Source organism: Prionailurus viverrinus, chromosome A2 (genome assembly GCF_022837055.1).
Source record: "Prionailurus viverrinus isolate Anna chromosome A2, UM_Priviv_1.0, whole genome shotgun sequence".
NCBI classification, from domain to species: domain Eukaryota; kingdom Metazoa; phylum Chordata; class Mammalia; order Carnivora; family Felidae; genus Prionailurus; species Prionailurus viverrinus.
The window spans coordinates 12,087,086-12,099,085 of NC_062562.1; the positions used below are offsets into that span (position 1 = coordinate 12,087,086).

Consider the following 12,000-nt stretch of genomic DNA (forward strand, 5'->3'; position numbering starts at 1 on the left):
CTGATTGGCTGGTGAGAAGAGGACAGTTCTGGGGACACGGTGACAGCAGTCAGGATGTGGTCAGGGAGGATGTGAGGGTGGTGGTGGGGGGGGGTAGGGAACAAGCCTTCTGGGTGTTTGGGGCCCAGGAGAGGTGGCTGTGGTGGGCTGGGGGTGGAGTGTGGCCCCTAGGAGCATGCAGCAGAGTGGACGGGCCCCAGGGGGGTCCCCTGCACAAGAGCAGGTGCAGATGATGCCTCCATCCCCGGGGGCTGCAGAGCAAGCGAGCAGAACCAGGAGAAGCCAGTGGCCAGCCGATGTGACCGGTGGGAGCTCGGTGGCATCTTTGGGGAGAGGCACCGCGATTTTTACAGTGGGGGGCAAGGGGGGGGATGGTGGCTTGAGGGACAGGTGGGAGTAGGAAGGGCTAGCTCCAAGTCACGTGGAAGTGAGGAGGCAACCAGGCTTTTCCCTAAGCTGGAAAAGGGTTTATTAGTGTCTTTGGTTTTCAGGCACATGAGCCATTTCAATGGGAGGGTCCTGCCCCAGATGACCGGGGAAGGGACGGGGGGGGGAGGGGGGAGGAGAGTGCGGGCTCCTTGGGGAAAAGGGCCAGGTGAGGCCAGGCTGGACAGGGAGGGCCCCAAGACAGGTCCAAGGCAGAGGAGTTTCCCAGGACGTGGATGTGGTGGGCCTGCGTGGGGCAGGTGGGCCCTGTGGGGACTCCTGCAAGGGGCCCCAGATGCTATCTGTTCCGCGCTCCCCTACTCTTTGGTTACCCCTCCCCTCCTTGCAGCCCTGGTGGTCAGCAGCTACCCTGAGCGAGTCTTATCTCCTTCCTCCTGGCCTGGAGGGGTGGAGCACACATCAGCTGGTCCTGTGACTGCCCGCATGGCCCCCAGTCTCTGAGCATGCGGTTGTCTTCTGCTCCCCACACCAAGGGGCCCAGGGCTACAAACATCCCCTGTGGGGCTGTGACGGCACCTGGTGATTGACTGGCTCTGGAGGACAGGGGGTGGCACTGAGGGCAGCCGGCCATGCGGCCCTTAGCCCCTTCTGGCTTTGACCAGACCCTCTCCAGGGCAGGGCAGGGAGGCCTCGCGAGCAAGAGCGAGGTGACATCGGCAGGCTCTGATGCCTCCTCACCTAGGTCAGTGTCTGTTGGGAGGAGAAAGCAGGTGCATCCGTGTGACCTTCCCACCATCCACATCCCTGCACTTGGACGTGAGACAGTCCAGAGCCCCGAGTCCGTGAGCCGGACCCCCCCCCCAAAGTTGTGGCGCACATCAGCTGTGTCTACACAAGTGCCAGAAGGGGCCAGCTGTGTCTGAAGCCCTGGCTCTGTGAGTGTGTGTGTGTGTGTGTGTGTGTGTGCACGTGTTTGCGTTAAGGTGCCGTGTGTGTGTGTGTGTGTGTGTGTGTGTGTAGGAGTGTTCGTATGAAACTGCACGCAGGTGTGTCCGTGCTTGTGCATGTGCTTTGGGGTGTGTGTGCACGTGTGTGGGTGTGTCCGTATGGAAGAGTGTGCCTGCCCACGTGTGTCCGTGTCTGCGCGTGTTGTGTGCTCATGAGCATGTGTGTGCGTTCGCGTGGCTGCAATTAAGGTGCACATCCGCGACCTGGAAGCTCGTACACTCTCAACCTCCCGCAGCGGGCGCGGTGCTGCCTGTAAATGTCCTGCAGTCGGGGGACAGCCAGGAGGGCAGCTGGCACTCTGAACACCTGACACAGGTTCCCTACCCCTTGTCCACTGTGGCATCCGAGGAACTCCGTGACGGGGCTCACGGGTTGGACATTTTGGAAAGAAAGCAAGAAGTTTTGAAAAGATGCTTTCCTGGGGGACTGGGTTCCTTTGTAATGCACGTAATTTTTAGAGCGTTATTGGAGCCCCTGGGTGGCTCTCGGTTAAGCGCCCAACTCAGTCTTGGCTCAGGCCATGATCTCACAGTTTGTGAGTTCAAGCCCCGAGTCGGGCTCCAACCTGACACTGTGGAGCCTGCTTGGGATTCTCTCTCCCTCTGCCCCTCCCCCACTCTCTGTCAAAATAAATAAACTTGAATAATAATATATATATTTTTTAATTTTTTTAATGTTTATTTTTGAGAGAGAGAGACAGAGCATGAGCTAGGGTGGGGCAGAGAGGAAGAGAGAGACAGAATCTGAAGCAGGCTGCAGGCTCTGAGCTGTCAGCACAGAGCCCGACGTGGAGCTCGAACCCACGGACTGTGAGATCATGACCTGGGCCGAAGTCGGACACCTAACCGACTGAGCCAGCCAGGGGCCGCAACAATATATGTATTTTAAAAAGAGCTTTATTAACTGCAGCCGATACACTGTAAACTACACTTCTTTAAAGCGTGCAATTTGGGGAGTTGTGGCACATGTAAACACTCATGAGCCCACCACCACAACCAAGATAGTAAACACATTCATCACCCCAAAAGTCTCCCTGGGCTCCTTTGTCGTCCCAACCTGCACCCTCCCCCACAAGCAGCCACTGATCCACTTTCTGTCTCTATAGTCTGCGTTTTCTAGAATTATATATATGTGGAATCATACTGTATACACTCTTTTTACAACTGTATTGAATTTGCAGGCGCCTGACTGGCTCAGTCAGAAGAACGTACGACTCTTGATCTCGGGGTTGTGAGTTTGAGCCCCACGTTGGCTGTAGAGATTAAAGATAAATAACCTTAAAAAAAAAAAAAAACCTTTACAGAGGTGAAATTCACATAACGTAGAATTCACCATTTTGAAGTGTACAATTCAGTGGTGGTTAATATATCGTCAGTGTTGTGCAACTTTCACCTCTCTCTGGCTGCCGAACAATTTCATTCCCTAAAAGGAAACCCCCTCCCCTTTAGCAGTCACTTCCTCTTCCCTCCACCTGTCTGCCTCCGGCCTCTGGCAACCACCGATCTGCTTCCTGCCTCGATGGATTTGCTGCTCTGGATGTTTCACTTAAATGGGCTCATACAAAAAAAAATAAAATAAAAATAAAAATAATAAATGGGATCATACGCTGTGCGGCCTTTCGTGTCTGGCTTCTTTCAACAGTGTTTTCAAGGCTCATCCATATCGTGGCATGTATCAGGGCTTCGTTCCTTTTTATGGCTGAGTAGTATTCCACTGTGTGGATGGACCACATTCTGTTCACTCATCAGCTGTTGGACCCTTGGGTCGTTTCCACCCTTCGGCTCTTGTGAATCGTGCTGCTGTGAACATGCGTGTACGAGCATTTCTTTGAACACCTACTTTTCAGTTCTTTCAGGTGTGTACCTAGGAGCGGAACTGTTAGGTCTGTGCGTATTTTTTTTGGTTGTCTTCTTTCTTTCTCTCAGGACACAGATCCTGAGATTGTTCCGTGTCGTTCCATGCTGGGATTAGAGGTTGGTCCCGCCTCGTGGCCGAGTCGCGTTTCGTTGTGCGGCCGGTTTGTTTGTCCATTTGCTGGTCGATAAGCTTTCGGGTTGTTTCCAGTTTGGAGCTCTTAGAAAAGATGCCACAAAGCACATTCGTGTCCAATCCCTCTAGGGGAATCTGCTTCATTTCTCTTGAGTGACTGCTAGGAAGGGAACTGCTGGGTCACATGGTAGTTGTATAACTAACTTCTAAAGAAATTGCCAAGTGAGGTCCAAACTAGATGGGCCACGTAATCTAATACAGCCTCTGCAGTATACTGTGGCTGTTAACCCTGAGCGATGTTGGTATCTATTTATCTGCTAACCCTGCATAAATGCATCAATCCCAGGGAGATGCTCAGAGTTACGCATAAAGATGTGTGTCCAAGAAATCAGAAACCAGCTGCCCGTTGGTAACAGAAGAATCACACGCTTCACAATTTCTCTATGTACAGCGACATCATTAAAAATCATGTTGCAGGCGCCTGGGTGGCTCAGTTGGTTGAGCATCCGACTCTTCATTTTGGCTCAGGTGAGGTTCCCAGGGTTGTGGGATCAAACCCTGTGGCAGGCTCTGCGGTGAGCGTAGGGCCTGCTTAAGGTTCTCTCTCTCTCTCTCTCTCTCTCTCTCTCTCTCTGTCCTTCCCCTGCTCGCTCTCTCTCAAATGAAAAAAAAAAAAAAATCATGTTTCAAGGTGTATTTTATGACACGGAGAAACGTTCACAGGTACCTACATACCGCATAAAGAACAATCCAGGTTTTGTTAGCATACATGTGACGTTTGTTAAACTGGGAGAAAATTTCACCAAAATTACTTAATTTTGGAGAAAGTTTGAAAAAATAAATATTCCCGCCTCCCCCCACCCCGGACCTTGCTACCTGTTGCCACTAGCTACAGCTGGCCACGTGAACTATTGTAACAGCTTCGTAATGTATAGTTTTGTTTAGCCTCTCCTTCCCCTGCCCTGCCCACACGCTGCAGGACTTGGTTTCCCAGAGTCCGAATCATCTCAGCCTCCAGCGGGCCCTGAAGCTCAGGGTGCTGAGTCACGCTTCCTTCTAGGGTACAGGTCAGCAAACTTTTTCTTTTCTATTTGTTGTTGTTGTTGTTGTTGTTGTTGTTGTTGTTTTCAGTTACCTTTTTCTGTAAAGGACTGGAAAATAAGTATGTTTGGCTTTCCGGGCCTCAAGGTTACAGGCTTTCACAACTATTCAGTTCGATTGTTACAACAAAAGCGACTGTAGATGATGTGTAAACGAATGCACTACATTCCAATGAAACTTTATTTCCAAAAACAAGGGGCGGGCCTTCCATACCCCTCTCCCTCTTTTTGCCTTCCTGTCGAACGAACTCCTCTTCATCCTTCAGAACCCCTCTTAGATGTTGCCACTCCGCTAAAGCCTTCTCTGGCTCTCGAGGATAGTAACTTCTTGCTGGCGTGGCTGATGCACTCACATTTGTTTGCCTACCAGCTGCTCCCACTGGGCTTTGAACCAAGGTCTGGTTCATCTTTGTATCCTCAGCTATGCTTACGTGGCACACACCGAGCCCACACATGACCCATGCTGCGTGCGTGCCTCTCGCTCCAAGACACAAAATGAACTGTTGCCAGCGTTGGCTGCATGGTCTCTTTTTCCTGCGATGTCTGAAGAAGCAAGTGAGGTTTCGTTTTGTTTTTCAAAAATAAACTTTTTCTATTGGAGTTATTTTAGATCTACGGAAAAGTTGCAGAGACAGTACAAGAGCCCCCTATGCCCCTCCCCCAGCTTCCCCAAATGTAAATATCTTACATTATCGGGGCGTGTTTATACAACTAAGAAATGGACGTTGGTACACGGCTTTTAACCAACCTCCTGATGTTATGTGGATGTCACCAGTCCTTCCATTCATGTCCTCTGTCTGGTTGAGGACCCTGTCCAGGGAACCCACTGCACGTGGTTGCCACATGTCCCCAGTCTCCTCCTGTCTGGATGGTTCCTCCGTTTTCCTGTGTCACTTAAGACCTCGGTGGTCTTGGGGAAGGCTGGCCAGGTGGCCTGTAGGATGCCCCTGATCTGCCTAGGTGTGTCTGATGGTACTGTCATGATTAGAGTGAGGTTGTGGGTTCTAGAAGCAAATGCAGTCTGAGCAGTTCTCTCAAATGAGTTTTGGGGGGCTCTCGCCACCTTAGTCCTCCTCTGTGGGGTTTCGGAATCTCTAGGTTTGGGGGCAGGTTCGGTCTTGCTCAACCCAACGTGCCTCTTGCTGCCCCTCGTGTGTTTTGGGGACATAACCAAGGCCCGCAGGGGAACTTGGGGATCTTCTGGGGGAGGTTCTATCAGAGAGGAGAGGCCAAGAAGGATGTGGGTCGAGAAGGGCTTAACTGAGAGATAGTTATGGCCATTAGACTTGAGGGTCTAAGATGCTGACTTGGGGTGGGGGGCAGGAACAGGGGCCGGGATGAAGCAAACTCTAGGGGAAGAGTTTGACCTTGGGGGATGGGGGGGCAGGAATCTGGTGATGTCACTCTGCAAGAGTCACAAACCTTGGATCAGGGGTCACATTTAAGGACAGACAGAGGCTCTTCTACCCTTCTTGCCTTTTTTTTTTTTTCTTTTTTTTGGAGAGACTGCGAGCAGGGGAGGGAGGGGCAGAGAGAGAGGGGGACAGAGGATCCAAAGCGGGCTCAGCGCTGACAGCTTCAGCGAGCCGGATGCGGGGCTGGAACTCCCGAACCCACGAGATCGTGACCTGAGTCAGAGTCGGACAGACGTTCCAACCGGCTGAGCCACCCAGGCGCCCCCTTCTTGCTTTTCGAGAGAGCCCTGTTAGGGGCAGGGAAGTCCATCCCGGCCGCGGGTCTGAGACTGTCGGCCGAGGGTTGGGTGACCGTGTCCCCCCCCCCCCCACCACCACAACCACTCTGACCGTGCCACCCTCTCCCTTCCAGCTCCAGGACGCGCGCCCCGAGCCCGGGAGGCATGCTGAGGCCAGGCCAGCGGCAGGATGAGTGTGAACGAGGCAGGCAGCTCCGGCCGCGGGGGGCAGGCGGCCTACCACCTGCACATCTACCCGCAGCTGGCCACCAGCGAGAGCCAGGCCTCGTGCCGCGTGACCGCCACCAAGGACAGCACCACGTCCGACGTCATCCAGGATGCCATCGCCAGCCTCCAGCTGGATGGCACCAAGTGCTACGTGCTGGTGGAGGTGAAGGAGACCGGTGGGGAGGAGTGGGTGCTGGATGCCAACGACTCGCCCGTGCACCGCGTGCTGCTGTGGCCGCGGCGGGCCCAGGACGAGCACCCGCAGGAGGACGGCTACTACTTCCTGCTGCAGGAGCGCAACGCGGACGGCACCATCCAGTACGTGCACATGCAGCTGGTGTCCCAGGCCACGGCCACGCGGCGCCTGGTGGAGCGCGGCCTCCTGCCCCGGCCGCAGGCGGACTTTGACGACCTGTGCAACCTCCCCGAGCTGACCGAGGAGAACCTCCTGAAGAACCTCAGGCACCGCTTCCTACAGCAGAAGATCTACACGTACGCGGGGAGCATCCTGGTGGCCGTCAATCCCTTCAAGTTCCTCCCCATCTACAACCCCAAGTACGTGAAGATGTACGAGAACCAGCAGCTGGGCAAGCTGGAGCCGCACGTGTTCGCGCTGGCCGACGTGGCCTACTACGCCATGCTCCGGAAGCACGTCAATCAGTGCATCGTGATCTCGGGCGAGAGCGGCTCGGGCAAGACGCAGAGCACCAACTTCCTGATCCACTGCCTCACCGCGCTCAGCCAGAAGGGCTACGCCAGCGGCGTCGAGAGGACCATCCTGGGCGCCGGCCCCGTGCTGGAGGTGAGGTGTCGCTCTTGCTAACGCGTGGGTGTAACTCCCGTCCAGCTGCGCCGGGACCACTGCCGTGGAGAAGACCGTTTCTTATACTCTGGGTGTCCTGGAAATGGGGCGGGGGGGGGGGGGGGTGGGGGCGGGGCTCGGCCGGCCACGCGGGGCCACGCCGGGAAGCACCGGGGCTGGAGCGAGGAGAAACCATGGGCACCGTCTCTGTTGTGGTTTTCACGGGAAGCAACGAGGGAGCCGGGATGGGCAGGCTTAGAATTAGCCAGGCTGGAGAATTCCGGGGGCTCCGGGAGGTAGGGGCTGCGCTGCTTGCCTGGTACTCGGCCCCCCCGGGGTGATCAGGGCGGGGGAAGGTGGCCCTGGTAACAGAAGTGGTGGCGGCATGGGCCCTGGCATGGTTGGCTTGCCTAGGCGAGGCACGCTCACGGGTGAGTCCTTTGCTCTCAAGAATTAGCTAGCCTAGGGGAGGGGCAGTGCCTTCAGGGCCGGCCAGGCCTCCTGATATCAAAGCATCAGCTTGTAGGGAATAAAGGGCCTGATTAATACACTGTTAATCTCTACCGGGCGGGCCGTGATCTATACTCCAGTTCCAGAAAGAAAAGGACGGCGTGTCCAAACTGAACAGTTCATGACAGGGTGTTTTCGGCAATGGAGCCTGTGTTCGGAAGGAAACCGGCAAGGCAGGGTGCGGGCCTGGGGGGCTAGAGGACAGTGAGGCCAAGAGAGGGGGCCTCCTGGCATCACCATAAAGGCGGTGGGTGAGGAAGGCCCCTCCACCCTCCATCCGATGTCTCCATTGGCCAGACCCCACAGAAGCCATTGGTGCATCATTGTGACTGAGCCCTCTGGATGCAGGGGCAGTGGCAAGGACCACCCAGCACCCCTCACTCTTGGGGTCTTGGTGCCAGATGCATCCGTGTCTCAGATCACGGTGTAACTTTCGTCACCCGGTGAGGGCTGGGACAACGCATGGGCCCGGGGGTCTGTGCCTGTGGGTTTGGAGTTCAGGGCTCTGCTCTTTTTTCCTCTAAGTAGATTGTGTCAGAATTAAGTGTTTCTAAATAATTAAGTTTTATTAAATATAACGATGGAAGTTCTATTTCTTAGAGCGTTTGGGTTTATAGAAATATTGAGCCAGACAGTACAGAGAATGCCCACTTATCCCCTCACTCTCCACACTTTCCCCATTATGTTTTTCTTGTAATTGGAAAAAAAAAATTTTTTTTTTTTTAATTTATTTTGAGAGACAGAGAGCAACAGAGCATGAGCAGGGGAGGGGCAGAGGGAAGGAGACACAGAATCCGAAGCAGGCTCCGGGCCCTGAGCTGTCGGCACAGAGCCCGACGTGGGGCCCGACCCCCTGAACCGGGAGATCATGACCTGAGCCGAAGTCAGACGCTTAACCGTCCACCCGGGCGCCCCCACTTTCCCCGTTATTAACGTCTTACGTTAGCATGTTACATTTGTTGTAGTAGATGAGCCAGTGTTGACATACGGTTATTAACTCAAGTCCATTATTTACACTGGGGTTCACTCTTGGTGTTGCGTATTCTGTGGGTTTGGAGAAAGGCACAGCGTCACCAACTATGCGCCAATACCCCGTCATACAGAGTAACTCCACTGCCCTCAAGTCCTCCGGCCTACTCATCCCTCCCCCAAGCCCCGGCAGCCCCTGATCCCTTTACTGGCTCCATAGCTTTGCCTTTTCCTAGATGCCATAGAGTTGGATTCGTACTGGCCGTAGCCTTTCCAGACCAGCTTCTTTCACTTAGTAACACACATTTGAGGTTCCTTCGTGGCTTAAGAGCTCGTTTCTTCATCTTGCGGACTAATACCGCACCATCTGGGTGTGTTGTAGTCTGTCCATCCACAGGACCCCAGACCCTCCTTTCGCAGGGTAGGGGGGTGGGGGCCTACCCACCCTGAAGTGTTGACCTCCAGCCTCTGGCTGATCCTCCCTCCCCGCCAAGCCTAAGGCCTGACACAGCCACTTTGCTGCCATGCAAATTCACTGAAAGCGCATCTAGCCTACGCCTGCCAAACACATTTCGGTTCCTCTTCCCCCCTGACGACGTCCGAGATCACCAGCAAGAAGTTAATTGGGGTTGTACAGTCTGGCCCTGTGCCAGCACGTATAGCCGGCCTGTTTCTTCTCCTGTACACGTAACATAGAGATCAGCCATCGGTTTTTGTGCAAGCGTTTTAAAAACTACTGAGGGATCAGCCACAGCGTGTGTGTTTCCTTTTAAAGCTGTGTACCCTGCGCGTGTTGTCGCCTCCTCTGTTCGGATCATCTGTTCTTTCTGCAAATACTCTGCGCGCACATCTGCCACATGCCAGCCACCGTTCTAGGCACTTGGCTGTGCCCAAATCGACACAGAGCCTACCCTCGCAGAGCGGTCATCCCAGCAATGAGGCGGCAGGCAGCGAAACAAACAGCAGGCCTCGTGTGCGAGCTGAGTGCCAGCCAGGACGGCAGGCATGCCCAAGGAAGAAGGGTTAAGGGGACAGGAGGTGAGAGGTGGTGCTGAGCTGGGCCCAGAAGGAGGTCAGGTGAGCCACACGGCATCTAGACGGAGGGCACGGCCAGCACAAAGCCTCAGAGGCTAGACTGAGCCTGGCGTGTTGGGGCCTGGAGGGCACAAGAAAGGGCCAGGGCAAGAGGCAGTGAGGACAGGGAGGTGATAGGGAAGTGACGAGCAGATCGTTTGGGACGCTGTGTGCTGCAGGGAGGGTTCGTGTGACGTGGGAGCTACGAAGGGCGTCCATCGGTCGGTCTGGCTCCATCCCAGCTCTGGAACTTAGCGTCAGCGAAGCTCCCGGTGATCCCGCGGCCTCGTGGCGATAGTCTGTGGCCACGACAGGCACCCCAGGCCAAAGCAGCAGTGCCTGGCTCTGCGGTCCCAGGTAGAATGGAGTAGGCCGCTGGCGGTGTTAGAAGTTAAGTACGTAAACAAGAGGGCAGATGCAGCATTGGCCAAATCAAGCATTTACCCCTCACTGAACCGGGCAGGCAGGTAGATCTGCCCGTGCTCGGTGTGGACGCCAAGCCCCGAGGTCTCAGCGCAACACAGTGAAGAGGCAGGAGTGACGTCACGGTGCCATTTCCTTTTCTAGCTGAGGACCATCCCCGGCACCGGGGTGAGGTCCCGCGGCTGCCGTAACAAGTTACCGCAAACCCGGATGGCTTAAAACAACGGAAGCCTTTTTCTCACGGAAGTCTGAGTGCAAGGTGTCCAGCAGGGCCCGGCCCCTCTCAAGGCTCTGGGAGAGGGTCCTTCGTCACCTCTTCCAGCTTCCTGAGCCTGAGGCTCCGGCGTTCCTTGGCTTGTGGCCACGTCACCCTAATCTCTGCCTCTGTTGTCACGTGGCCCTTCCCTTCTGATAAAGACACCAGTCGTTGGATTTGGGGCCCACCCGACTCCAGGATGACCTCACCCTAACTAATTACGTCAGCAAAGACCCCGTTTCCAAAGAAGGCTACGTCCACAGGGCTCAGCACACGGACGGGTTAGGAGACAGGCCCACCCACAGCAACCCCCTGTTGGACATAGAGCTGTCAGCCTCGCTGCCTTCTTCTCTGAGGGCCGCCCTTGCGCAGCAGTTGTCCTGGGAGCTCTTCCCCTGCAGTTGCCCCAAGGGATTCTGGCACATTCTTCGAGGGCCGTTAGTCACCCTCCTTGCCTGGTGTCTGCACCTCATGAGTCAGATGCCTCCGACCCCGCCCTGCTGCCTCCCTCCAGCCTCGGCGGTGTGAGCCAGCAAGGCCAAGTTTCCCCAGCGGTTAGGAGCTCCTGGAGGGCGGTGCCCACGCTGGCTTCCAAAACAGGCTTGAGCCAAGTCCACGTCACGGCCATAAACGTGCTTCCTGGGGCGACCGTTTGGAAAGGGAGAAGATTGTTGTAGTGTAGAGCTGGGCTTTCTCGGCCAAAGCACCACCGGCGCCCAGGGCCAGGTCACTGCCCGGTGGGGTCATCCTGTGCGCTGCGGGCTGTCGAGCGGTGCTCCTGGCCTCCGCCCCCCAGATGCCACTGGCACCGTCTCCCCCCAGATGTGACAACCGAAAATGTCCCCAGACATTACTAAGTGTCCCATGGGGGCAGATTATCCCCCAGATGAGAACAACTGTCTCAGAGTCACAGCTCCGGATCCCACGAGACCAAGCTGTTTATTTCCAGCCCCGACCGTTGAGAAATTGTTCACAAGTTCCAGCCAGTCTGAGCAAAACGCCAAGAGTCACTTTCTAATAACAGGAATAATTTGTTGTTGTGCCTTCGGGTACACTTTCCATCTGTTGGGGTCCTTGACAACACTTCTGCCCATTTTAAAGATGAGGAAACAGGGTCCCGGAGGGGCATGCTGGTGTGCAAGTGTCCTGGGGCTGCCGTCACAAAGCGCCACCAACAGGGGTGTGGGGACGGGCTGGGGGGGGGTTGCGCTTAAAACAAGCAGGAATTAATTCTGTCACAGTCCCGGAGGTCAGAAGTCCATAATCAGGTTGTGGGCTTGGTGGGTTCCTCCTGCAGGCTCTGAAGGAGAATCTGTCCCTGGCCCTCTCCTGGCTCTGGTGGCCACCGACAGTCCTTTGGTGTTCCTTGGCTTGTGGTAGCACCTCTCCGTTCTCTGCCTCTGCCTTCACATGGCCTTCTTCCCTCTGTGTCGCTGTGTCTCTAATTTACTTCCTCGTATAAGGATGCTTGTCACTGGATTTAGGACCCACCCCAAACCCAGGATGATCTCACCTCAAGATCCTTATTGTAATTACATCTGCAGAAACCCTATTTCCAAAT

At 55.2% G+C, this 12,000-nt stretch overlaps 1 protein-coding gene across 7 annotated transcripts in view; it reads left to right on the forward strand.

The window, feature by feature from the left end:
- Nucleotides 1-12,000, forward strand: part of MYO9B (myosin IXB) — a 90,854-nt gene that overhangs the window by 13,425 nt on the left and 65,429 nt on the right. For all 7 annotated transcript variants that reach the window (XM_047849572.1, XM_047849574.1, XM_047849576.1 and 4 more), the window contains exon 2: nucleotides 6,312-7,207. In XM_047849572.1, coding sequence (XP_047705528.1) covers nucleotides 6,368-7,207 — 840 coding nt within the window. In that variant the 5' untranslated portion in view covers nucleotides 6,312-6,367. The remainder of the gene's footprint in view (nucleotides 1-6,311; nucleotides 7,208-12,000) is intronic.